General features: G+C 33.0%; 3 protein-coding genes across 7 annotated transcripts; 2 read left to right on the top strand and 1 right to left on the bottom strand.

Moving 5' to 3' along the window:
- The first annotated feature begins 200 nt into the window (after positions 1 to 200).
- On the top strand, positions 201 to 10,719 carry LOC108205583 (probable uridine nucleosidase 2). The gene is made up of 9 exons (XM_017375537.2): positions 201 to 344; positions 668 to 783; positions 1,750 to 1,809; positions 2,206 to 2,391; positions 2,502 to 2,606; positions 3,665 to 3,761; positions 4,990 to 5,097; positions 5,172 to 5,307; positions 10,338 to 10,719. The coding sequence occupies exons 1-9, from the start codon at positions 299 to 301 to the stop codon at positions 10,444 to 10,446; spliced, it is 963 nt and encodes a 320-aa protein (XP_017231026.1). The 5' UTR covers positions 201 to 298; the 3' UTR covers positions 10,447 to 10,719.
- A 3,210-nt stretch (positions 10,720 to 13,929) lies between these two features.
- On the bottom strand, positions 13,930 to 18,307 carry LOC108208782 (uncharacterized). Of its 3 annotated transcripts, XM_017379311.2 has the most exons (8): positions 18,224 to 18,307; positions 18,055 to 18,119; positions 16,991 to 17,140; positions 16,795 to 16,868; positions 16,544 to 16,662; positions 14,497 to 14,580; positions 14,213 to 14,325; positions 13,930 to 14,077 (listed from the first exon to the last, which is right to left on the bottom strand). In XM_017379311.2, exons 2-7 carry the CDS (start codon positions 18,059 to 18,061, stop codon positions 14,235 to 14,237), a joined length of 525 nt encoding a protein of 174 aa, XP_017234800.1. In that variant the 5' UTR covers positions 18,062 to 18,119; positions 18,224 to 18,307; the 3' UTR covers positions 13,930 to 14,077; positions 14,213 to 14,234. The 3 variants fall into 3 exon arrangements, with proteins under 3 accessions (XP_017234800.1, XP_017234808.1, XP_063948149.1); XM_017379319.2 differs by having other exon boundaries at positions 13,954 to 14,361; XM_064092079.1 differs by having other exon boundaries at positions 13,954 to 14,325.
- A 56-nt stretch (positions 18,308 to 18,363) lies between these two features.
- LOC108205118 (tubulin-folding cofactor B) lies at positions 18,364 to 27,205 on the top strand. Of its 3 annotated transcripts, none has more exons than XM_017374917.2 (9): positions 18,364 to 18,511; positions 18,970 to 19,109; positions 19,958 to 20,109; positions 23,148 to 23,266; positions 23,652 to 23,713; positions 24,599 to 24,640; positions 25,644 to 25,777; positions 25,969 to 26,038; positions 26,842 to 27,037. In XM_017374917.2, exons 2-9 carry the CDS (start codon positions 19,011 to 19,013, stop codon positions 26,887 to 26,889), a joined length of 726 nt encoding a protein of 241 aa, XP_017230406.1. In that variant the 5' UTR covers positions 18,364 to 18,511; positions 18,970 to 19,010; the 3' UTR covers positions 26,890 to 27,037. The 3 variants fall into 3 exon arrangements, 2 of the variants coding, with proteins under 2 accessions (XP_017230406.1, XP_017230405.1); XM_017374916.2 differs by having other exon boundaries at positions 18,375 to 18,507; positions 26,842 to 27,205; XR_010291326.1 differs by having other exon boundaries at positions 18,381 to 18,511; positions 25,644 to 25,855; positions 26,842 to 26,888.
- Positions 27,206 to 27,773: the final 568 nt, after the last annotated feature.

Here is a 27,773-nt window from a genome sequence, read left to right as displayed (position 1 = left end):
TTATAAAATAACATAATTTTATTAACGGTTTTTCCGGTGTGTGCCCATGGGCACACAATAAGCACAAAATTTGATAGTATTTTTATGTTTTGATTGGCTTACACTCGTTTTAAGTTTTAATGATGGCGCTCTGCATTCACACCAAACACGTCAATAAACACACCAAATTTATGAGTTTCCCTGCTCATGTGCACGTGGACACGGTAGACAAACCCTTTTATGAGATGTACTTATAACCAACTAAAAGATTGTTGTTAACAGCAGTGGTGGGTCAACAAGATCTTGTAAAGGCAAGACAATGGCTGGACCCAAGAAGATGATCATCGATACAGATCCAGGCATCGGTAATATACAACTCTCTACGCTATTTTAATACTGTATCATCATATATATATACTTACATGTTTGTGTCTTTCAGCTTTTATTTTACTACTTGTAATAGGAGTTTCCAAGAAAGGTGCCACTTCACAAGAAATTGCTATAAAATCTGCAGCGGGTTTTTTGTTTTGATCAGTTTAATTAGAACCCCATGTTAAAGATCAAAATCTTTAGCTGGAGAAATGCAACCCTTTTGTGATTTTTTGTTTTAGACTCAAGTTGAATGAAGTAGAAGGATATGGTAATGTTAGTTATATAGCTTCTGCAACATTTTGTTTTAATTATGCAGATGATGCTATGGCAATCTTTGTGGCGTTGAATTCACCCGAAGTGACAGTGATTGGACTCACAACTATATATGGGAATGTGTACACTACTCTTGCCACTCGAAATGCTTTGCATTTGGTAATGACCTTAGGTGTATACTGTGTGCTTGAATTTTTTGCATAGCTCCTTGTACGTGCATAATTAAGTCGGATTGGTTATATATACATATGAGATAAAAGTGCCGAGTTATAAAAATATATGATCCAATTTAGGCGCTTATAAGTTCTAACGGTTGCTGGTCGTGGGGGAGTTAGTGGCTTATTGTAGTGATGATGCCAGGGGTCTCAATTTAATCCCACTACCCCCAAAATATTAAAAATAAAAATTCATTTCTGACTTAGGCTAATTATTGTCCTGAAAAGATGAGTACCTAGTAATCCGCTCCTTAATCTTGAAAGATAAATTGTTAAGAGAGAGTAAAGTGCAGAGTAAAGGAGGTTCCATGTACTTGCACTTTGACCAAAATACCACTTGCAAATACTACGATTTCAGAACTATCATTCTTATTACCAAAGTTCCCAATTTGTTTTCATTTTTTTTGTTCTATTTATGCACATTTTGTCTATTTTAGCTAAGTGTGGTTTCTTCGGGTCTCATTTAAAAACCTATATTACTGGCTCTAGGCAAACATATGCAATATACATTTAGTTGTTGGAATGTGAATTAGATGAAAAAGTCCTTACAAAATTAGCTGAAATAGACAATATGTGAACTTCGATATTGCTAGTGGTAGTGCCAGACATGCAGTATTGCAAGTGGTATGCTGGCAAAGTGCATGTATAAATCCTGCACTTTTGCTGTTAAATTACCATTATGCACTTTTCTATCGAAGACAAATATGATCAAATAATGTATCGACATCCTAGAGTTTTGGGAGAGTTGGTAGTTCATCACAACGACATCTATTCAGATCTGGTGCTCATTTGTGAGGAAATGTGAGACATCCATGTTAATGCTATGTTGGTCTAACTTTATTTTTTACTAATGTGAAATTGTGATGGATATTCTTTTGTTAATCATAGTTTTTCTCATTCTGCTATATAGTTGGAGGTTGCAGGAAGGTCTGATATCCCAGTGGCTGAAGGATCTCATGTCACGATCACAGTATAACACTCTTTAACTTGACCTGAATTGATATACATTATTTTATTCGATACTATGTATCTACTTCTCTTATATTATATTTCTATTAAGCTTATTGTATACTCCCTCCGTCCCACCAGATTCTTTACGTTACTTTTTGGCACGCATTTTAAGGCTCCTATAAAATATACTTACATCATATATATATATATATATATATATATATATATATTTTTTAAAAATTCTTGAAAAAAAGTTTGACGTTTAAACTTTTATTCGAAAAAAACAAAAATTAAAAATATGTCATAGAACTATACTTTACGAAAGCCTCAAAATGCGTGCAAACAGTGTACGTAAACAATCTGGCGGCACGGAGGGAGTATATCATTTCTTTTAACGATTTATTTTCATATTTAGCAAGGTACAAAACTGCGTATTGCTGATTTTGTGCATGGCACGGATGGACTTGGAAACCAAAACTTTCCTCCACCAAAAGGAAAGCCAATCAAACAGTCAGCTGCCGAATTTCTTGTTGAGCAAGCTAATTTATACCCCGGAGAAGTCAGTGTTGTTGCCTTAGGCCCCCTTACAAATATTGCATTGGTCAGACTCTCTGAGTTTTTCCGTCTTTTTGATAAGCTAACCATATACATGTTACCTGGCTATAAACCAAGTTGAATTTTATTATTGTGTAAAATTTCAATATTTAACAGGCTATTCAGTTGGATTCCAATTTCACCAAAAATGTCGGGGAGATAGTTATTCTTGGTGGTGCCTTTTCAGTGAATGGAAATGTTAATCCAGCAGCTGAAGCAAATGTAAGTTGTTCATTCTGCACACTTGGTGTATCTTTTCATGTAACTAACATGGAATGAACCTACAATTTAATCAAGTGTGTAATTAACTAATTATTTGTGTAGGGTATAGTAATTAACTAAACTTTCTTTTCTGCATTTCTCAATGAAATAACCACAAAATTGGTACCTGTTTTCATACTTATTTTTGGATACGAGCACTTATAGTTTTCATATATGCGGAACCAAACTGGCTTTATGCCTCAAAGTTAAAATCTTACACTAAATATTGGTGTACGACATGGGTCTATTGCTATTTTCAATATATATATGTGTGCAGTTACTATTACTTGGCAGGTAAATGTGTGAGATATGTCTTATCTTGGAAGCTGGGGACTTTTTTTGTGCTACTGATCTACTAAATGTTTGTTACCTTTGACAAGTTAATTGAGTCATTTGTTAACAAAATGTATTTGGTACACAAATTTAAATCATGAACTAGTTGTAAAATGATTCATTTTCCGCTTAGATATTTTAATTGTTCAGAGATTTTGTTTGTCTTATTACTAACCACCTCCTTTAATGAACGACTATCCTGTTGATTAAAGATTTTAATTAATACTATTTGAGTCAAACATAATTAGTGCTCTTGATTAAAGATTTAAATGAAGAATATGCTGAATTAGAATCTCTGGGAGGATATGGAGTTAATTCTGCATTGTGTTAGTTACAAATCTCAAAGAAACTATTTGTAGGGAAAAATTATATCTTAGTACGAGTATAGATAGAAAATTGTTTGCAGGATGTGGTAGGCATGAATTGGATATCAATGTGTGTGGGGAGTTTGTGATCTCTCAAATATTACCTAGTGATGTGTGCATGAGTTTATTAGTATAAATACCATTACCCATTCTGATTGCACAATCTCGTGGAAGCTTACATAACAACTATATTTATATTATATAAAGAGGAGGCTCTAACAGGTCCCTACATATACATCCTGCCTGGTTTGATATACTTGATTCACTTATTCCGTTGGGCATGATTATTCATTTCTTTTTGGTTATGCATTGGACTGGCAGATTTTTGGTGATCCAGATGCTGCAGATATTGTTTTCACAAGTGGAGCTAACATCTTAGCTGTCGGGATAAATGTGACCCACCAAGTTGTTATGACAGGTAATGCTTTATTATATCTAGTCACTTACCAATTACAAGTCTTCTTCAATAACATCCCCAACTTTAGTATGGTCGATTTTTTTATCTAGCCAATAATAAAGGTCCAAGTCAATGTATGTGTTTTTAAGATTAAAGATACATCATACATATTTCTTTGTTACAAAGTTAGAGATACATTTATTGTTTAGGCTATAAAATAACATGATGGAGTAGACTAAGTAGTGTCATTGCACAGTATTCTGTTCAAGAACGCGAATTATTTTAAATCTATATCGAATTTTGAAGTAGTAGGGTTGCAGTATTTTTCTGCTCATCCTGTTGCACTTCTGGATCCATCATCTATTGTGCACATTATTAGCTGATAGCCATACTTCTTCATTATACAACTAACAGTTTGTACCTTAATGATTTCATCATGAGAAAGAGATTACATTTTAGATTCTGAGAGCTGGTTTTAAAAAATAGGTTCCTCTTCCTGGATGGCATATGTCATATGCATTCCAGTTCAACCCCAAAGCAAAAGAGCTAAAGAATAACATCAGATGGACCGGATATCTCCAACAGTTTGTTTGAATAATGATACATGAAAGGTTGATGATTTTTGGAACATTAATACCAAAATTAGGATATAACAGAGCAGTGTCCAGATAACCCCCTAGGCTTTTAGGAAGAGATAGATAAAAAGTGCTAGTGCCAAAGAGGTTCTATCAAGAATTTGTTAAATTCCCTTGTAATAGAACCCACCATTTTTCCTTTCCGCCAGCCTCTAGGTGTGGAAGGATCACTTGCTATTTAAACAGCCATGGGATTTAGCCTCTTCTGGAAGCAATTTCCTCTACCTCTCAATTTGAACCGACCTGCCAGATTAGTAGGGATAGGTCAAGTAGCATTATCAAATTCATCTTCGTCACTTGTTGCAGCCTTGCGGGAGCAGCAAAATTATTAGAACAAATAGGTTATCTGGTAGAAGCCAGCAGTCTTACTGATCTCATTATTGGTACCCTTTTCTGCACCCTTAATAGCAGTCGATTTAAAATTGAGTTGACCAACACAGAGGTCTGAACAAACTTTTGCCGCGTAAGTCTTATTTTTAATGTGGAGAGACTCATTTCTGTTACTTTGGCCAGAGACGCGTATACAAATAAAATGCATATTATAATTAAACTATGTAAAAGTTTTCCGGTGATGCTCTCATCATTGGTTTATTGTTTTCTTTGGTGTATTATAGATGGGGATCGAGATAAACTGGCCAAGGCCAGCGGGAAATTTGCTGAGTACCTCTGCAAAATTTTAGAAGTCTATTTTTCTTATCATCGTGAAGCGTACTGCACAAAAGGTCTGTCAATTGGAATATTTAGAAAGTTGCATATTTAAATATCTGATTCCCATGCTGATTTGCGATTGTCGCAGGTGTTTACCTTCATGATCCAACTGCCCTTCTCGCAGCGGTGCATCCTTCATTACTAACGTACACAGAAGGTGCTGTCAGAGTTCAGACGAATGGCATAACAAGAGGCCTGACTTTATTTGACAACAAACAAAAGAGGTAAAAGTGTTTTTCAGGACCATTATATAATTTATATCTAGACTCTAGAGGTAACACGAGTCAACTGATATGGTCTTATCATGGTATTGCTTCATTCACTATATTCTAATCCAAGGCCTAGACCCTAGTATGTATTATTCTTTTAATTACCCACCGATGTACCTCCATCCAAAAAGATAGACTTGTTAGAATGTACGTTACGGGAACATCATACATATAATTAAAACAAAAAACAGCTTGTTGATGTGTCAAGCTCTCATTCAATTTCTTGCATCATTAATGATGATGTGTCGTGCTCTCATGTTATTGCTGACATCACCTGCCACCAACTTAATTTATCACTTTATTTTATTTATTCTCTCACTCTCTTTAAATATTACCTCCACTGATTTCCTCCCATCATAACTTTCACTTTTTATTATAATTCCCACCAATTCTCTCTCACCTCCAATTCTAACTAAAAATTTATTTATTTTAAATATTATTCATTATTACTTTTTATTATATCCGCAAGTATTATTATATACATAAATATATATTAACTACTTACATATTTTCATATATAGTAAATAATTATGACAAAAATATATGAGATATTTATAATACTATTTTTAAAAAAGTAATAATAATTTGGGTTTTTTTCAAAAATACCAAAGTTGCAATAATTTATTTCAAAAATGCAGTGCAACCTCATTTGCAACGCCACTAACCTGAAAATCAACCGTAAATCACTGTGTTGCAACCTCAGTTGCAACTTCGACCATGTTTTTGAAAATAAGTTTGAAAACATGAGTATTTTTGCAAACTATCCTAATAATTTTTAATATACTTATCATAATTATATATGATATATATTAGTAAAATAATATTAAATAATTTTATATGATATATATATAGTTAATATTATGGGGCCGTTTGGATGAGTTTAAAATAAGTGCTTCTTGCTTAAAGTAAAGAAGTGAAGTAGAAGTTAGAAGCAAGTTAAGACTTATAAGTGATTAAAGTGTTTGGGAAATAAGTAGAAGCCATGAAACAAAAGCTAGTATTCTCAGCTTCTTATAAGTACTTGACTTTTTACACAAACGGTACGAATAAGTGCTTCTAACTTATAAACCCAGAAGCCGGGCTTTTAAATCCGGCCAAACACCCACTATATATCTAAAACAATATTTTTTAATGAATTAAATATATTTTGACTAGGCATCCGCCCGGGTACTAATCTAGTTGCCTATGTATTTGTAATATGCATACTAAGTTTATAATTATAAAAAGTTTAATTTACTAGCATAGTTTTCCTATTTTTTGTACTTCTGCTAATTTGAATATGCGGATGACTATAAGACCCATCTACGATAAAAAATTGTACAAGCAAATCTTTTTTTCCAAAAGCTGGATGTTCTTATGCTACCCAAGTCCACAAAAATACATTTATTTAAAATTGTTTTATAGCTAGCAAAATAACTTAGTTTAATCGATTAATCTTAATTCTCTCTGGGTGTAGAATCAACAATCTATCATAGCATTAGTGAATTGAAACTAAATGTTTGATTAGCAAACGGTCGGGAGCATCAAATGTTTTTCCACATTTACATTTTTTTTGTGTTATTGAGCTTTTAGGTGGTCTAGTACTGGAATGAAGTATATGTGATACTAAAGTATAGATGCTTTTTTAAAGAATTCGCTTTATGAAATGAAAATTATTGCATATATCTCTAACGACTAACATAATGTAAGCTATTGATAATTTTTAAAGATATTTTGCGTCGAAAGATAGAAAAGAATTTAAAAAGCACTTAAAATATGACTAATGAGATGTAAATCTCAAAATCAACATCATCAAATCAAGTGTATTAAACAATCATAAATAAAATAAGTTTCAAACAGACAGAGATGCAAATCACAATATTTATTAAACATAAAAGAGCTTTTCAAAGATCTCCCACAAAAAAACTTACTTAAATTTGAATTACTTATACAAACCTCAAGGACCTACAAAGATTTAAAATAGTGAGAATGTCGAGCAGCTTACTAACTACTAGTTGGGACATGTACATTTATAGCTTATAAATTAAAAGCAATATATTTACAAAATAAATATAATTTCTATGTCAAAACTTAAATAAATTTCAAGTGCCCACAATGATCATATATAAAAAACAACTAGCTTAGAAGCCCGTGCGAGGCATGGGCCCGTCATTTATAAATTATTTTTTATATTATTTATTTTGATTAATAGTTTGATTTGGATTTTTTATAATATATTAATTTTTATTAAATTTTTAAATATAATTTTCTTCTGAAATAAACTAATAATCTATACTATACTATAATAAGCCAACATGGGTATAATTTGTAGTTGTACAAAATTTTGGTATGGTCATGTCTTAGTTATGTTTTTTTCGTTTGGTACTCTTCCTCGAGAACTAGAATTCGATAACATGTGCAACTCTATTCTTATATTGTTAAACAATTTCAAATACTAAAAACACTCACGATAATACACCATCATATAATATTTTATAAAAAAAAATTAATGATCTTAAAAATAAAGTTATAAATATATAATTTTATATTTTGGTTTGGTACTCTCCCTCCAGAACTAGAATTCTATAACATGTGCAACTCTATTACTCTTATATTGTTAAACAGTTTCAAATACTAAAAACACTCACGATAATACACCACCATATAATATTTTATAATAAAAAAATTAATGATCTTAAAAATAAAGTTATAAATATTATTTTGGTTTGGTACTCTCCCTCCAGAACTAGAATTCTATAACATGTGCAACTCTATTACTCTTATATTGTTAAACAGTTTCAAATACTAAAAACACTCATGATAATTACATCATCATATAATATTTTATAAAAAATTATAATGATCTTAAAAATAAAGTTATAAATATACAATTTTGAATATCTTTTTTTAAACAAGATCCTTCGTATAACTCTTTTTAACTCTAATTCGTTACACGACAAATATCAACATATTAATAACAACAAAAAATTTATAAATAGATAATAAATTATAAAAGTTGAACTTTTGTGAGAAAATATAATTAGTTAGTTAATATAATTCAATTAAAATTCAATTTATTAATACTAAAATACTAATAAAATGATATTAAGATTTCAATTATAAATAATAAGTTACAAATTATATATGCGCCCGTGCTTCGCACGGGTTAAAGGCTATATCCATAATAAGTGGACAAATTTTCATATAACTCAATTTGACACAGTAGAATTCGCAATACAACTAGTAATTTGCATGCAAGCCATAACTTAAACCCAAATCACTAAAACCAGTAACATAGTCTGGTTTTCTAGGTGCTGCTATAAATCAGTGATGCGATCCAAATGTTAATATCGTGTCCCTCACCAAGGTATCAGAAATTGCCCATTGGTGCATTTTCGGGAGGTATTTGATACCTTCCTAGGGAGCGCTGAAGTGCATTTTGCATTTTGAGATATGTTAGTGAGGGAAGATATTAACTTTTGGACCGTGTTATCGTTTGTAGCATCTTCTAGATTTCTGGACTGTGTCACATGCAATGACCTTAGATAGGCTAAGCTTTTGGGTTAAAAAATTGGATATTAAAATTATTGTTTTAAACTATGTTACTAGGGCTGGGGTACAGAGTGTCGGAAACGACACATATCTGAGTGTTGGACTTGAGAACTTTGAATGTTGGGGCATGGGGACACTGTTCTATTTTTGGACACGGGTACGGGAAATATTGTAGTATACTGATAAACAAGTATGGTGAGTTAGACATCTTTACATAAAGTAATAATGAAACTCAAATTAGACGTGATTTTGCAAATTAGGCGTCTTCTGTACTTAAATCCCATTCTTGCTTCTTTCTTTTTCTCATATATTTCTTTTGAATTGTAAGTTCTACTTATATTTGATATTTGAATTGGTCCAAGTGTCCACATTTTAGTCAAAGGATCCGACGAAATAAGCGTCGTGTCCGACACAGGTACGGCAACCTAAATAGAAGAGTCGGAGTAACATAGGTTTTAAACATGATTGTACGGTTGACACTGAAAATTTCGGTACCCTTCGATGTAGCATTTATATTTTGTAAAAATATACTGCTTTTAATTTACAAGATTGTATGACCAGACTAGCTAGTAAGGTAAGTAGCTTGATGGGCTTTGCGTCTCACCATTCTAAAATTTTCAGATGCTCAAGGTTCGTATAAGTTACTTGGATCAGATATTTGAAATGCACTTTATATTTAAATAAATTTGGAAGCCGTGTCTTTGTTTATTTGAATCCTATTTTATTCATGATTCTGAGTTTTGTTTGAGAAACTTGATTTGTTAATGTTGATTTATTGATTTACAGCCCAAATATTCGTATTTTGATTGGTGTGCTTATTGTCCCAAATTGTAACAGTTATACTATTGTTGTAAAATTTTGAGATAAAAATGTAATTGTATTTTGGATGCTCAAAGTAACAGTCGGTAAAGGTGCTTACTCTTTCTGTATAGGAGGGGACAGGGTTGTCCTGCCTAAAGGCTAAAGTATAAGGAAAAGAAAGTGAAAATTACCTGGTGCTCTAAAATCCGTGAGTAGGCTTTAACCTGCACCAAAATTTGGTGCTGCAGTTCCGAATCGTCTGAAACCGTTGTTCATGAGCTCTTAAATTTTATTTCTGAATGCATTATAAAAATGCTCAAAAACAGAACAAGGAATTCATTCCAAAGATGAGTAGGTGCAGTTGTGATTGCTCAAGGAATAAGTTCCCCACTTAAAATCATATTACGTCCTGTGACCTGGGAAGCCCACTGTATTCAGCCGGGGGGGGGGGGGGGGGGGGGGGGGGGGGGGGGGGGCTTGTAGCTATGAATGGGAAAGAGTTGGAAATTTTATGTTGCATTGCTCCTTGTCCGGATTCTTATTTTCAAATATCATATTATTATTTGTAATTAGGCTTATTATAGATTAAATGTCTTACACATGTCATCACTATGACTAACTTATTTGTTTCCTTCTTTTTCTCGTCAAACAAGGTTTGGTGAAGTGACTGAGTGGTCTGGTAAACCCTCTGTAAAGGTAGCTGTTACTGTTGATGCACCCAAGATTGTCAAATTGGTAATGGATCGACTAATGTTTTCGTAGAAGATTCTCACTAGACTCTGATTCATATACACTGTTAGCGTTCATCTGCCGGTTACTCTTGTAATCAAATGAACGTACATGAATGGAAGTGGTTGCAGCCATGTTTACAGCCAACTTAGAAGATGAGATGCCACAGTCTTTGGGGAAGTGATAATTGAGATCCATCTGTTGTACTAATTGTTAACTCTGCTATTTCCTCTTTTCCTTCTGTTGTATCAATAAAAGTTATATTAATTATTGGTTCATGCTATGCATCTCGAACTAAATGCGGAATTAAGGTTGGGTTCACATTGATGGAATGGGACGAAAAAGAATGGAATGAAACTTTATTCTAAATTGGGGTGATTAGAGAAATGTATATAATTTTCATTCCTTTCTGAACTATTTGAACTAAAAATTTAAGCAGATACTCCATTGTAAGCTCATTCCATTTTTTCATTATACTTTTTTATGGTTCGTCAGAATATTTGGACTAACTAATATTTACTTATTTAGTTACTATTTTTTCATACATTCTTCTTTCATAAAATTTCTTTATAATTTTTTTTTATTTTATAAATCTGTATTCCATTTCATCAAAATAAACACAAACAGTATTTGTAGTTGAATATTTCGCAGAAGGCTAGAATCCGAGAACGTGTTTAGCCATTTCAAACCCTTACTTAAAATTCTAGTCGTTTTATTAAGAATAAGATTTACTTAAAATAAAATTTGTTGCTTGCTTCTAAATCTGTAACCACTCTCACAGCATACTGTGATAGTGATTGGGCTGGGTGTTTGGCTACATGCAAATCAACCTCAGGATATTGCATCTTTCTTGGAGAGGCACCGGATTCGTGGAAGACCAAGAAGCAAACGGTTGTTGCTCGCTCATCTACAGAAGCAGAATATCGAGCAATGGCCCTGACTGCCCGCGAGGTGACTTGGTTACACTCCTTGTTGAAGGATCTCGGCCAAAAACATGCCTCCATCTCTGCTTAAGTGTGACAACCAAGCTGCTCTAGCCATAGCAACCAATTCTGTTATGCATGAAAGAACTAAACATTTTGACATTAACTGTCATTGTTAAAGATCAACTCAAGTCTGGGAGTATTATCTCTGAACATGTGTCCTCTGCTAATCAGGTTGCTGATATTATGGCTAAGATTCTCCCAGTCAAGCTGCACCAATCCCATGTTTGACAAGCTGGGAACGTCACAAAAGCCATGCTGGCTCACCAGCTTGAAGGGGAATATTATCAGCTTTAATATCTATGTTTATCCATTATCAAATAATCTGGTACTCCCTCCGTCCCAGTCAATAGTATACATTGGGGGACGGGGGCGCGGCACGGACTTTAATGCTTCAATATAGTATAGTTCTGTAAATTATTTTTAAGATTTTCTTTTTTTGTATAAAAGTATAACATTTATATTTTTATACAAAAAAAGAAAATCTTAAAAATAAGTTGTGGAACTATGTTTTATAAGAGCCTTAAAAAGCGTGTCGAGCAGTGAAAAAGAAACGTATACAATTGACTGGGACAGAGGGAGTAGTTAGTTATGCAGTATACAGTATATTTTGTTTTATTCCCTCGTACATTGAGGTGATAGCTGGTTTGTTATTTTGTCTGTTAGTATCACTTATATGGCCCTTTCTTAGGTGAAGGAAGGCAGACTGGAATAGTATTGTCTCAATTTTATTTGAATTTACATCGTGTTGCTCTCAAGTCCATCTGCAGTGTGATCTTTGTAACTAATTATTCATTAGTCTTCACTTATTTGTGTCGATGGAATAAAATTTTTGTTTATAATTTTGGTCCAACTCTCTGGTTATGCTGAACCTTTAGAGAGTAAAATTTCATGTCATTTATTATTGTATTATCATAGCAGTTTTATTTGTAATAATTTGAAATAATGATAAATTATTAATATTAAAATATATTTAATGATTAATCAGTTATTTGAAAACATCTTATAAGAATAGAAATTCATTTCAATATAACTAATCAATTTAGGCGGTTGCTTCTATTTTTTAGAGTAATTTAGACTTTAGCAAATCCATCGCTAATAAATAGAAGTTCTCAGGAATTGCTTTCCGATTCTCATTAAGACATTTGCATAGGATCAAGACGCACAAAAAGAGGGCACAGTGTTTTGCATTCTTTGATAAATGAAAAAAAGGCCAAGAAGTTAAATTTTGCTTCATTTAAAATACTATTTTTTAAAAATCATTTTTTTTTGGACTAGATATAAATAGGCTTAGTATAATAATATTCGATCACTCGAGGTTTAAAAGGATAGGATCCTTTCTGTCCTAGAAACAAAGATGAAGATGCACTTCGACATGAAGTTCCATATCTTAGTGCAATTAGAGTTCTTATGTATCTTGCAAATAATATAACACCTTATATTGCATTTGGTGTGAATCTGTTGGCGACATTCTATTTTGACCCAACTAAAAGACAATGGATGAGATCAAACATATATTGATCCTCAACTATTTTTCCCAAACAATTCAAAATGACAGCTAGTTGAATATGCAGCTGCGGGATACAAGTCAGATCCTCACTTTGCATTATCACAAACAGATTACCTAGTTACATATGTGGTACTGCTATCTCTTGAAAGTATACAAAACAGCGTATGGCCGCAGCTTCATGAAGTAAGCGTATCGTCTATAATCCAACATGTTCGAGAATCATGTCGATTATCAAGTATTTCAGAGAATCATACAGTTTTATTTGAGGATAACTCGGCCCGCATCAGACAAATTAAGGAAGGATATATCAAAGGAGATCGAACAAAATACATATTATCAAAATTCTTCAACACCCATGAACTGCAAGAAAATGGTGACATTGATGTACAATAAATCCGTTCATGTGATAATCTTACAGATTTACTTACAAAGCCACTGCATATATAAATATTTGAAAAGCTGCAAAATAATATTGGAATGCGGAGACTGAAATCACTGGGACAACTAGATGTCAATTTGTAAGACATTTTATTCTGGAGGAGGCTGTACTCTTTTTTTCAAGATTTTTATTAAAATTGAATTTTTTTTCTTGTAATGTTTTTAACGAGGTAATTAATCTTTGTAATAACTCGCATTTGACAATCAAAGATGAGTGTTATGTGATATATATGATTATAAAAAAAGTTATGCAGATACTTCAAGAATACTTAAATATTAAATTATACACGTACTATGAAAATACTTAAATATTAAGTTTTGTACTTACTTCGAAAAAACTTAGAGACTTCTTGCAATTTTACTTGATGCTTAAACGGTAAAACTACAGCTTTGCAAATAGAGGAGTTGTACTAATTATCAAAATTACTATCAATAGAACAATTCACTTTCTCTATTCTCTCTCTTACTCTTTTATCTAATATCTTTTACTCTTTTACGTAAAGTACAATCAAGATTTACATCGATCTTTTTATATCAATTTATTGTCATTAATTTACTAAAATCTAAATTCATCGCACTTCTGGATTTGAAACATAAAAACCCGGAAAATTGAAGAATAAAACAATATCATCCAAACACAAACGGTGTGGATGATAAGAGTATTCATAGCTTCCAGTAATATAGCTTCCGCGTTCCAGTAATATGAAAAGTGAGCTCTCTTGTATCAAATTCCCTGAAATTTTAAGTCGGTTGAGAGAATTGAAATATGTATCTGAATTATTTCTCTACCCAGATAATCAGGTCGAAATGTCATGACTAAAAATAGTCCACAAGTCGATACATCTAGACATTGTACTCTCAAACTAACCTATATTAAACGAAGGGCTCATTCACCAAAAGGACCACTTCTTCGGGGTTTCAGATTTAACAGGCTCTTCCTTCCTCTTCTCTATTCCCTGCTTCAAGCCCTCAAGCCTTCTCCTGCAATGTGCTCGATTCAGTACAAGTCATGACCCCCTTCAAATCGCAAAAGTGGTATTCCCAAAATCCCAACGATGGTTGGAAGAGTAAGAGAGTAAAGAGAAGACAGATATTATAGAGTTGCTGAAGGAAATAATTTATTACAATTGAAGGGCTGAGAGCAAACATTACTTGATATCTATTGAGCGGGATTGTAGGCTCCATCTTAAACGATGAGCTATAAAGCTTTTATCGGCACTTAACAGAATCAGGCGTCTACAATGTACAAATCAACAAGTTAGCTACAAGTGTTAATAGTAATCTGTGCAAATCTAATCTACGAACAAGAACAAAAAAGTACACACTTACATGAACTACTCTAAGATTAAAGTGAATAGATAAGCTTGTATTCAAACAAAAAACACTTCATATGTATCACAAATGGTCCAACCTCCGAAATTTTCTTTCTTTTTTTTTAAGATATCAAGCCAATAGTGTACGTAAAAAAATTCTATTTTTACTTGCACATAAGCCAACACAATAAAACAAACCGACAAAATTTTAAACTACTTTAACAAAACAGAAAGGACTGACAGTGCATATGCGAACAAGAAAAATCTCAAAAGGAAAATGAAACTGTTTTCTAAGAGGCAGCACTGCAACAGACAAAACAAAGTGCACTGCTCTCTGTTTTGGCTATGTCAGGGATAAAATTGTATAATGTAGTATTACCGACTCTTTAGGATACATATCCTCGTTCCACAGGTGGGTGTAAGTGATAATAGTAAACCAGCAACATTAGTATGTAATGATATTTTTTGACCATGCAAGACCTTATGCTGTGGTTTTAAATGGCATATAAGAATATCAGGTCATGGCTTCACCTCCTCAAGTGACTAGCAAACTAAAACAAATTTTAATGTACCAATATGCGTAAAGTGAAAATTTTAAAATCGAAGACAAAGCGTAAACAATGTTATAACTTGTACCTACGGCAATACTGATACTGTATTTGCATTAATTTTTTAATCCAAAAGCTATAAGTTGCCAGAATTCTAAGATTCACCTAAAGATGAATAAATGTTATAAAAGCAAGATACAACCCATAAAACAAAAATTGCAAAATGACAAGTAATAGAAAATCATAATGTACTGGACCATCGACAGCAACTTGCCAAGTTCAGGAATTACAGCCCAAACCCAAAAAGATGAGTAGTTTGTTTGTCAAAATTTGACTGAAAATATGTTGATACTATGTAAAATGCAGCAATGAAAGTGTTTATCCAACAGAACATGGCTTATCATTTAAGTCGTCTAAGCTAAAAGAGAATTTGGAGTGTGTTGGACAATGTGGTATCAGCCAATTCAATATACATGTTAAAGAGGAAATTTAAATAGCTACAGTAGAAGTAATATGAAGACTCTACAAGTTTACGTCAGAGATGATTAGTGATCACAACTCTAAAAAGAAACGATCTCGACAGGAATTGGGGATAATTCTTATTCAATACAATTAAAAAAAAAGAGTTAAAAGGGCAGGGTGAACAGCGTGATCATTTCATGTGATGTCGCCTTCCTAAGATAATTTAGTATTCAATATTTCAAATTAAGAGAAACTGATAGTTCTTGGCTAATTATTTCTATTTACTTCATAAAGGAAGCTTCTTAAAATAAGAATAAATAAATTAATCCGAGTATATTCAAACAGATCACAGGAACACAGACTTCATGAACTTCATAGGAAACAAAAATAAAATATAAAATAAAACGAGATGTAATACGAATAGGCTACTTGTGATGGTGCCGAAATTCCCTAGTCATTGTCACTATTGTTTCATTTATAAAAACCCAAATCTTATCTTTGCACTAGTAAAAGAACAAGCATTCCGATTCTTTCATGACCTATGCTTAAATTGTATCTTTAGGCTATACCTAAGATGTCTCCAAGAGTAAATAGTGATATGTATTTGGCATATGGAGAGCATGTATAGGACAATGTAACCAAAGCTCTAGTTTATGGGACAATACGAATCTTTCATTATTTGGGAATCAAGTAAAGTATTATGCCATCACTTTCAGTAAGATTACACACATTAACCCATAAAAAGTGGGAAATAAACAGTAGAATCCACTTTTTAGTGAACAAATACGAAAGTCACAGTTAAATGTCTGATATCATTTTTTTAAACAAGTATTCTTTGAACAAATTTCACATTAAACAAGTTGAAGTACCACATACCTATCTAATAATGTCGCTTCAGATTCTAGTTGAGAGGCTCGCTCTCTTGCTTCATCAATGGGCATTGACATTCCTAATTTATGCTCACTATCTCGGAGCCTTTGTCTTAGTTCCATATCCTAGAACATAACATGCAAATTAAGTAAGCTTAACCAATTAGAAAAAGAACTTCATAGTTTCAAGTTCCCATTCTGTCTGTAATCAATCTCCAGGTTCTCTATCGTCTAATACTTAGCACTAAATTAGCTCACCCTTTTCTGTGAACACTGCTTGTAAAGAGCAATTTCATCTTGACAAAATGGCTCTATATCATTAATTTGCAAGCCTGAAAAATCATAAAATTTGAAGAGGGCGATACATCTCATGCAAATTGGAGCAACCATGAAAAATGAAAGACAAAATTAGCTAAAAAAGAACAGCAAAAATTTAGGGCCAAAAGATCTTTACATAGAAACAAATTCCTCAATTTTCCATCGCATATATCAACACCTTCAAGCACATGCGATGCAATTTCTGGTGGAATGACTGGCGATGCTGGACCAGTCATCAGATCATCACCAACTAATATAGTTTCCTCCATCGTAGGTTGTGAATCAACTAAAACCAAAAAAAGATATAATCTCAGCAGAATCATAAAAAGAAAAGCATTCATTAGCTTTCCTGTCATTGTTGCTTTTTGTTTAGTGTAAATTAAACTTAGTCGAGCAAAAAATGTACCCTAATTTTTCTTGTAATCATGGATTAGTGAACCATGTGATAAATGTTATCTTAGTTAATAATTAATCTGACAAATAACTATCAGACATATTGCGGATATATTATTATATTTTGAGAGAAGAACCAAACATTTTTAAAACAAAGCAAGGCGACAAAGGCTGAAATCTCCATTGTCAATCAACTTCATTTTAAAACAATTGACACTCCAGAGTCAAAGCAAACAACACTCAGTCAGCCTATTGCATAAGACATTTTCTTGTAATTCAACTATCAACGTACACCAAAAAAGCAGATACCTATACCTAATCTCAACATGACACTGAGACCTTGGATGGGAGACGAGCATAATGAATTAATTCCAGAGTTAAAAAAAATTCAGTTAAGATTCAACACATTGCTCTGCATCCTCAATAACACCAAAGGGAACAACAAAACCGTGCCCTTGTGCTTTAGCTCATGACATTTAAAAAGGCAGTAAATTTTAGTAGCAATGGCAATACCACCCACTGAAAGCTATCGAACAATGTGAGATCACAAGATACACCCTAATTTATTTTCCTCATAAAGGAACCAGCGATTTGCTTGAAAATAACAAACTACAAGCAAACTAAATGCCCAGAATTGACAAGATTGATTTATTAAAAAAACTTCAAATTACATAACAAAAAACAATTAAACAGTAAACACACACACAACAGACATTTATCAGTTAGTTTCGAGTAAAATTCTGAACCAAACACCAAAAAAGCAAGAAATGAAGGAACAACTGAGATAAATACAAGCGATAAACATACCATCCATGATTATATATTAATATACACTTCCGCAGAGACTTTTTCAGTTCTTGATGTAATATTATCTGTAAAAACAAAATATAATAAATCTTTGATTAACACAGAGAGAGAGAGAGAGAGAGAGAGAGAGAGAGAGAGAGAGAGAGAGAGAGAGAGAGAGAGAGACTACCTGAAACGCAAAACACTGATTTTTTTAGGTTTTTGGATTTGGGTTTAGCGAAGAAGTGATATAAATCACAAAGGTATATATGTACTATATGTTTACATATTTTTTACTGTAATGCCCTTTATTTGAGTCCCTCTGTACAGAAACAATGTGGGCTTTATAGACTTTTCATATCCAGACTCAAACACTTGTTGAACCTTAATTACTCTCCTTCATCTCTTTGCAATCTTTTTCAAATCTGTATCTATTGTAATACATATATACAAGCAGCATTACTCAGTGATTTTGTAAGTGAATTCCCGGCTTGAACTAGAGATATTTATTACAAAGCTATGATCTTTATTACATGTAATACTCTTTTGCATCTATCAGTTGACACTCATTATGTTACAGTGATTAGGGTTTTTCAATTTTTCAAGATTTGTGAATACCCTTTTGTATTTTGCTTACATTTTAATGGTTTTGATCATTACCCTTTTGTACAATTAGATTAATTTTGAGAACTGATCATTTATTGGTGTATAGGAGATCATAATGTTTATATAGTGTACTCTTGTACATCTTTGGGTTTCGATTTATGTCATCTGTTCACCTATAAAGCTGTAAACTTTACTAATTTGTAACAAAATGAAAGTTGAATTTGAGGTGTTTTACGTCTAAATGTAGCACAACTTGGTTTGCTATTTTTATGGGCCACGTGATTCAAGACTTTTATTCTCACTTGTGATTTTTGTTTATCTGCTATATAGAACCATTAGAATACGATACAATATTAGTTGACTTGCCGTCCATGGCTAGCTTACAAGTTCATGGAGATGAATCGGTTCTTTTGCTCATTTCGCACTCTAACATGAAGAGCTTTGCTCCAGAAGTTCGTTTCTCACTTCAGGTATTTGTACTATAACCTTGATGTGATATTTTTAACCGGGATTCTTAAGCTTAAACTTGGGGTGTTATCTTTTCACTTAATTCAAAGACGGCGCCTTGATACAAAACTAAGTTCTTTTATACTAAAATCCCCATCCATTTGTTGTGTATTTAAAGAAGTTGGATTTGCAACAAACACAGTGCAACAACAGTTATTTTAGTTTTCATGTGCTTCTAACTTAATTAGCTGTAATTATAATTGTTATGTATTAATAGATGAAAATGCTGAAAATGCTTTTTTATCTTTAGTATAGGTAGATAAAAGTTCAATAATTATCTTTTGCTCTGGAAATATTCTTCAGTTTGTACTTTCAGACCATTGGTAGAAAGTGTTAAGAAATGTGATGGATTCAGTTTAAAGCATATAAATCTCAAATCAGTTGTGCTATCCAAATGTTTATTTTCTTGTTTATTGTTGGAACTATAAGGATCTTTGTCAATGAAGATGCCCATGTTTAGTGACTCATAAAAACATTTTTTCAATATATTATAGGCCTCTGTATTGTGTTCTTCCACTTCACTGAATGCTTCCCAAAATGTTCTTGTAGATTTTAATTGAAATCATGAGTAGTAAAAGATAAAAACACTTTTTCAATATATTATAGACCTCAATATTGTGTTCTTCCACTCCACTGAACGCTTCCCAAAATGCTCTTGTAGATTTTAATTGATATCATGAGTAGCAAAAGATAACCACATACATCTGGGTATTCCTAGTTTTTAGAATTGTTGATACACGAAGCACTAGTTCTTGACCGATAAGGTCAGAGGGTTATGCTTTGACCAAAACTTTCTTCATCATGTTTTCAGATGACAATAGAAGCTGTAAAAGACAAGCTATGGAGAAAATGTGGTACCTCTGTGGATTCAATGTGCCTTGAACTAAATGATCATAATGGCACTAAAATTTCGAATCTAAGTGAAAACATGAGACCCCTTGGCTTCTATTCTCCACAAGACGGGTAATTGATATATGTTTCCTGTCTTTGTAACATTATTACCTCTATCAGAATTTCTTAAATGTACTATCTTATATAATATAAGATATATTTTTTTGGAAGAAATTTAACATGCATGATTGTTCAACAAATTATTTACTTCTTCTGATTAATAAGCTGTTCACTGAAAAACATGGATCCAGTTACACAGAATTAATTAAGTAAAAACAACGTCACTGACAAATGACCATGGCGCCGAGGAAATCTTATAGGTGCTAGGTAGGACTCTACCGCCTAAGTTTCAATGTAATCCTGTTTTCTATCAACCATCATATTAAATATTAAAGAATCCAATAGAGGTTTACTGTAATTTTTCCATCAAATATTAAAAGATTCTGTAGAAGTTCACCAAAGTTGGCTAATACATTTGTAGGCAACTTGCGTGAAATTTGAGTACCTCTGAGTGATCCGCCAACATAACATGATAACAGAACACAGGAACATGGGTATCCTCCGTTACCAGACAATTAAGAGTGTGTAGGACATAAAAAATTAATTCTGCATCCGGCATCTTCTTGGAACAAATCAAACACACAAGCTGACACGCACGCACACACACATACACATACACTCACACACACTAGATTTATTATTTTGAAATTTAATATACAATATACCTCTGAAGCTACTATATGTGATACTACTAAAAAAAACTAGTGTGACCAAGGCGATTATACTGAGAAAAAGATGTTCATTCGTCATTGTGCCCACATATCCAAAAGCTAGATCTAATTAATATCAGTAATAGCTTATATAATACGAAGATACAAACATGAAGGCAAAGCAAAGGCTTTACCCTCTCTCAACATCACCACCCATTTAACGCCAACTAATCTCAGAAGAGCCTCACAGGCATCTACTTCTATCACCAGCTCTTCCATTACACTATAGGCATTTAGCATTTGTTGGATGACAAAAGCAGGGGCAGATGCCCTCAAGACCCCTCACTGGATCCAGTATCCACCCTCTGGGAGTTCTAATGATAGACAAGACATGCACCCACTTTGGCCCTATTTGGAAGTTAGAGGGTTGTGAAAAATTAGGGGTTTGGCCCATATTAGAGGTCTGACATTTGAATCATCTAATATTGGTGTTTGGTAGTTTGCGGATTAAAATAGTGGTTTAGACTTAAAAAGCTAATTTTGGAAAAACTACTTAGAGGAGCTTTTTCAATTAGATGTTTGCTATGTGTGTACACAAAATACAAGAAGCTAATCAAACTGCTATTTACCAAACAATTTTGTACAAAATAGCTTATTCAATCCGTTAGTCAAAGCAACTAGTTCAATCAGCTAGTCAAATCAACTAATTATCCGCTACAGCCAACCATTAATGGCTAATTGCCAAACAGGGCCTTTGTGAGAACTTCATCCTTGCTAGTTGTCATGGCTTCTATTCTAGTATCACAAGCTGACATGTGTGTTTCAAATTCCAAAGTTCTTGGAAATAGTTGGCTAAATGTCATGAAAAGATATGTAGCATTTTTCTTTCTTCCTTTGGTGCAACTAGAGGTAATATCATTTGAGATGGACCTTGGGTGTCTAAAACTTGTTTACCTATTTATTAAAATTATTACGGAAATATCATTTAGGAAAATGAATATCCTTGAAAAAAAAATGTTTATATATCGAAATTCTACGACAAGAATAAATGGAAACATGTATCTAATGAGTTTCCTTCTCTACTAGTCATTGTCCTCTGAGTGTAGTCAGATAAACTGTCCAATCTTATTGACCTGTGGCATAGGCAAATCTTCTTGCAGAAATCATGTTTGCTTAGTATTAACATCTTTAAAAATGTCAGCTATATACTGGAACTTCTGATTGATTGTGTCTCAGACATGACACACATTTGTTATAGATGTAGGCTAATTATTAATGAAGACTTCCAAAGTTGACAGACCATGTCAACATGAATGTGATTGTGTGATGTCACAGAATAATTACATTTCTGCTTACAATTGTAAGACAAAACCAAAAGATATCCATTGCTTTGTCGAGAATCTGGAAAAAAGTTCTGTTCAACATAGACTTGTAAAATGAGTAGGATTGGCGGTCGTAACTGTTGAGATTGAGAGAAGGGAGAGTAGTCCAGATAAATTTCCATCGTATGGAGAGAAGGCTGGTGTGAATGGCTGTTTCATCTGGTGAAAATGAGAGAATGTGATGGATTAGGTCGTCTGATAAACTACTGAACCTGTCTTCACCGCTAGCTTTCTTGATCGTCTATTGCCCTGGAGAACTTTCTTCTTCAGTGTTACTCTGCTAAAACTCTAACAGTTTTCAGTCTTTTACAACTCCACAAGTAACCGTTAATCAATTTTTTTAATTTTTTCTAATAAATTAAACTTTCTGTCTTCCCTCCTTTAAACTACAGTTGATATGATTATAAAAATTTCAGCAGCATTCATTTTGGTTTATCTGTTTTTCAGATGTTGTTTACATAGTGAATTTTTTTGTTCTTAATAAAATGTGGACTTTTATTTGAACTTGTGAGTTTGTCTATTAATTACTACGGTATATTATAAGTTCCTCCTAAAGTGGAAGAAAATGTTTAAAACAAGTGCAAATTTTGAAATTACAGTGACTATGCATAACAAAATAGATAATGAAACTTGTTGTCTTCCTATGATTGTGTGTATGCGTTTGTGAATTAGAATTTAGTCACTGGTTTCCCGATTAAGCTCTTGAGCAACTGAAGCCACACTTTTGATTACTAACCATTCATATGTTGTGATCTAGACTAAGTGGCCCCAGGTCCCAGTTCTATTCATTCACTTAATGTTTGTTCATATTCACAACTAGGATAACTTTTCCTCTTTACTCTCTTAGTTTAGCATTAGGATCATTGGTTCTTAAAGTTAAAACACTATTTGTGTACATCGAATTTAAGATCATTATCATTTTTTGAAATTGACAATTTGCTTTCCACTTGTTTGGAGCTTGTGTTCTATAATTTTTCTGTTTGGTGTTCAATGTTTCATATCATGTTTTCCGTTCTAGACATCGGCTGCATATTATAGATCTTGATCCATCATCTGTGACCTCTGGAGGTTGGCTGGATGACACTTCACAGGTCGAAAAATACACAATATCAGAAGAAGCTTATGATAAACTTGATGGTATGCGCTGTTGTGATATCATTTATATGCAGAGGCTGTACTTGCATACAATGTAATCTATCAGCTTATTGGGAAGTTGTTTATCTTGCTTTCTGCATATTTTTCAATTTTTCTATAGCTTGCTCAGCTTGTTGTGGCTGTTATTTGGGGTTGGTAATATTGAAACTAAAAGTTCGAGCTTTGGAATATATGTTTTGGGACCGAACTTTTATTTTATTTTTTTAAAAACCATATACTAATTTACATGCTTAGAATTCATCACTTTTTTGATGCACCCTAGAGTTACTAATGTAATGGTAACATTTCTTTCTCAAAAATGAGCCAACTTTAGCTCTGGGCCTGTGGCAGATGACAAATATGTTTTATTTGTCTTATCCTTTCCCAGGCACATATAGGAAATACAAGGAAAAATTTGCTCACCAAAAGCCTACAACTCAAGTTCCCAAGGTAAATTTTTCTCTCGAATATTGTCCATAAGAGCTTCCAGTTTTGAATGCCCTCCCTTGTCTGAAAATTATTGTGACTTGTTAGGCTTTCCGTGAGTCACAAATCCAAGTGCTTATAATGCAAAGGTTAGTGATTTGATAAGGGATTGAGTAAAAGGCTTAATAGCAAAGACGATAAACTCAAAACCGTAACTGTGAGGTGTCCATCATGTTACATATGGCAAATGCACTTGGTAATTATCAAGGGATGGTGGTAGAGGGTTCTGGTTTGCATTCCAGATTGGAAGGTTATGGAGTGACACTTTGTATTCTGAGTTGTGCAGTGATAAGAATATGAAATGATCGATGAACTTTTGCTTATTATACGCAGTTCCCTGTCGATGCATAATTAACTTGGTTGCAACTATTGTTTCAGTGTGTGCATAGAGTGTACATATATGAGCCATCTGTATGCTACAGTATTAGGGGTTTTTGAAGCAACCAAACTTGATTCTGTAGCATTGTTGCCTAACAAAAATTTAGGTCATTATAATCGAGATTAGTTACACGTATATATGGTATTATACGAGGTACACGTATATATGGTATTATACGAGGTACACGTATATATGGTATTACTCTAGATGAGGTGCACATGTATATGGTGCTAATCTGAATGACGTATTTGTATGGGCTCTTAACCCAGCTTAGCTGTCTAACAAATTAAGATTAGAACCCTAGATAAAGTTAATGTATGGGATCATTTATTTTGTTGACCACCCAGCTATTCTTCTTCGCTAAAATATATAGAATTCATTAACAACATTAGCTATATTGAAGTAGGTTTGCTTATAGTGAAGTTGTGATTCCCGTGAGTTTTGACATTCTTTTATATATTCCATTACAGATTCCAGAAAATTATATGGAAGATCTTTGTACAAATATGAAGGTTTGTTTCCTTTCTCCTTTTTTTGATTTTTCCATATATTTAAGTTTGCTTCCTGAACTTGTGACAAAAAAAATAAAAAGTTTGCTTCCTGAACTCTGAAAAAAAAATCAGCCCACTTTAGTGTTATAATATCGATTTGACTCACTTCCAAGTTTATAATTATATATGTAATATGTTAATTAATACATAAGCAAGGATGACACTACTAATTTGTACTTGTGTTATTTCAGAAATCAAGAATTGCATCAATCGAATTTAGAATCTGATTTGTTAATTTATTGGCTCAAAGACCAATTAGCTGTTTCTGGAATTGTTTAATAGTGGACGCAAATATATTCTTACCAAGTTGAATTGTAGACGAAACTTTAGGAATCTTGCTTAATAAAATTTTATGAAGTTTGTTGAATTGTTGTGCATTTGATGCAGGATATCAATTCAGCATGTAAAATTTGAAAATAATTGGTGCAAGTAGTGGAATTGGAACTCAAGATAAAACTAGGACAAGGGTAGTAGGCTTAACACCTGGATCTCTAGGCCATTGCACGCGCACATGATAGACTTGCTCTCAATATAATAATTTTTAAAAATAAGCATTATGTTCCCAAAGATAATACCTATATTTATATTACTGGATGAAATGTCGATACATTATACTGATTAAGACAGTTAAATTCTAAGGAACTGCTGATATATCATCAAACTTCTTGACTTATTTAAGATGATACTGATACTAGAATCATCCTAAAGCTGCTGAAAAATTATTATAAATTACTAATAATCCTCAGTCTTCCAAAATCTGAAATACTCTGGAACTTGCAGCCAAATCTGGAATTTATTAGTTAAGTCATTTATATTTTCCTTATCCCTTCTTGCAATTATTTTCTCTTTCGAGTTTATGTGTGTATTAAAATTTGTGTCAATCCAATTGATAGACTTGTTAACTTTTATTTCAGCAGTGTATAAATATTATTTAGTAACGACCTTGTTCAATTTGACATTATAGATAGGAGATAGGTGTCAAGTTGAACCTGGGGACAAAAGAGGGGTCATCAAATTTGTTGGCCAAGCAGAAGCACTTGGACCAGGATTCTGGGTTGGAATTCAATATGATGAGCCCCTGGGAAAACACGATGGCGTGTGAGTGTGCTCTATTTTATCTTCACGCATCCCTTGGAGAAATTGAAATCTTTTTCTGATTTGCACTTGCAAATTAATGTGTGTAAGCTAGAAGAAGTTTTCTCCGATCTCTGCTGTTGCTAGTGATACTCAAGTTAAATGTTTATCTGTTTACTGTATGTGTGTTTAAACAAGGAATTTCATATTTTCAGGGTGAAAGGAAAACGCTACTTCAGCTGTCCTCCACGTCATGGAGCTATAATGAGGCCTGACAAAGTCAAGGTCTGTATGTAATTAAATGTTCTGACATGAAAGGATCGTCTCTTTTTTTTTCATTTCTTCTTTGTTTCCTTGACATAAAGCTTGCTTGTTCCTTGTCAAACAATGTTTGCACTATATGAAGTTTATAAGTACAATGGGAGTTGAGTTCTACAATTTAGAAGTAGAATAATTTCTAGATGGCAGATAAGAAATCAACAAATATTTTGGAGAGAGAACTTAAAATATTTCAATCTGGGGGGGGGGCATAATAGGACTTATTTGCTTGACCATCTGAGCAATTAATAGAGGCAAGAACACTTACTATCCAAGTCCCATTGGTGGGCATTTCGATTCCAATTCTTCGAGGACGTTAGCTTTTAAAAATTGGGAAAGAAACTTATCGGTATCTTAGAGATGAGCCAAGACACAGATGATGATATCTAAGATGGTAAGCTCGTTATAGTTGACATTGAACAGGGCATTTCATATTTATGTTCTGTCTTGAGAAAGCAATTTTGTGGTGAACAGTGATCACTTTCAGCTTTTATATTCTCAACAACGCCTGTCAAGATTAGATGTTTCAACTCTTGAGCATATATTTCTTTATTGCTGATATTACGTAAGTGTCTGTATTATTGTGTCTTCTCCTTTACAGTTGGCACTAAACATGGTGTTTCACAGGCTTCCATCTTAATTAAGAAACTTCATGGCTAATAATAACTGCCTTTAAGCTTAATTTTTTTCTTTGAACCACATTCCCCAATTGTTTTACATTATTGTCAGTATATATGTGTATATGACAATGATTTTGTGTCGTCTGTTAGGTTGGTGACTACCCAGAGCAGGACCCGTTCGATGAAGATGAAATATAACCAAGGGACGTTGTGCAACTTGTTCTTCACTCAAGTCCTGCAAAAAGTTTGAACATGTTTTATCAGCAACTTAAAAGTATGACGTGTGGGTACCTAGTTCTAAGTTTTCATATATAGCGAAGTCCAGAACAGTTCCAAGTAGCAACTGTGTGACCCCTATGTCACCCTTGAATTTAAGGGTTAGTATTTCGCAATTTGTGTATTTACCATCTTGTTTTATGCAAGCTAGGGAATTGTTTTCCCTTGACTAATTTTGTGAATGAATAATATGATGAACAATGAACATGAAAGTAATCCTAAGCTATTATTTTCAGAAGATATACATTTGTACTCTTTTCGGTGTAAGTTATCGGTGGTTATCGCATGATACTAGCTTTCTATCTCACTGCAAATTGAAGTTACTTGATCGAAATTAATCAGCGCTTAATGTTTTAGGCTGGTGTACTTTATGGTTGTAAAAATATCTGCATAGCTTTGATGGTGATAAATTTAGCGATCCCAAAAGTGCAGTTAAACAACAAAAAACTTAAATGCGACAACTCTGAATTGAGTTTTAAAACTTACATATGACGAGGTTATGTGATAATATGATGTTATATGTGATAAATTGGCACTTAGATCATAGAGTGTTTTTGATAGACTTGTGAGTTATTAAAAATATAATAACAAAAATATATGACAGTATTTATTTGACTAATGAAATTAAATTTTATTAAAAAAATTATAATATAAATTTGAAGTTAGTTTCTGAGTTACTATACAAAGATATTTTTAGTTGAAATTGACTTAAACCCCTAATTTTAAAATGATACCAAACAAGCTCTTAGAAATGATTCAAGCTAGGTGGAGGCCAATAGTGGGTAGGGCTGAACAAAATCAACCCA

Source organism: Daucus carota, chromosome 1, assembly GCF_001625215.2.
Source record: "Daucus carota subsp. sativus chromosome 1, DH1 v3.0, whole genome shotgun sequence".
In the NCBI taxonomy this organism is placed as follows: Eukaryota; Viridiplantae; Streptophyta; class Magnoliopsida; order Apiales; family Apiaceae; genus Daucus; species Daucus carota.
Note: the sequence above shows the minus strand (reverse complement) of the source record. Positions and strands in the feature narration are given on the sequence as shown.

What these genes read in the sequence shown, in the direction of transcription:
- LOC108205583 (XM_017375537.2), top strand. Translation starts at nt 299, where the DNA reads ATGGCTGGACCCAAGAAGATGATCATCGATACAGATCCAGGCATCG. An exon ending in CCCTTACAAATATTGCATTG is followed by an intron (nt 2,392 to 2,501) that starts GTCAGACTCTCT and finishes AATATTTAACAG; the next exon opens with GCTATTCAGTTGGATTCCAA. An exon ending in TTTGACAACAAACAAAAGAG is followed by an intron (nt 5,308 to 10,337) that starts GTAAAAGTGTTT and finishes TCGTCAAACAAG; the next exon opens with GTTTGGTGAAGTGACTGAGT.
- LOC108208782 (XM_017379311.2), bottom strand. An exon ending in AGCAGTGTTCACAGAAAAGG is followed by an intron (nt 16,663 to 16,794) that starts GTGAGCTAATTT and finishes GTTATGTTCTAG; the next exon opens with GATATGGAACTAAGACAAAG. An exon ending in GAAGCGACATTATTAGATAG is followed by an intron (nt 14,581 to 16,543) that starts GTATGTGGTACT and finishes TGTACATTGTAG; the next exon opens with ACGCCTGATTCTGTTAAGTG.
- LOC108205118 (XM_017374916.2), top strand. Translation starts at nt 19,011, where the DNA reads ATGGCTAGCTTACAAGTTCATGGAGATGAATCGGTTCTTTTGCTCATT. An exon ending in TTCTATTCTCCACAAGACGG is followed by an intron (nt 20,110 to 23,147) that starts GTAATTGATATA and finishes TTTCCGTTCTAG; the next exon opens with ACATCGGCTGCATATTATAG. An exon ending in TGAGGCCTGACAAAGTCAAG is followed by an intron (nt 26,039 to 26,841) that starts GTCTGTATGTAA and finishes GTCGTCTGTTAG; the next exon opens with GTTGGTGACTACCCAGAGCA.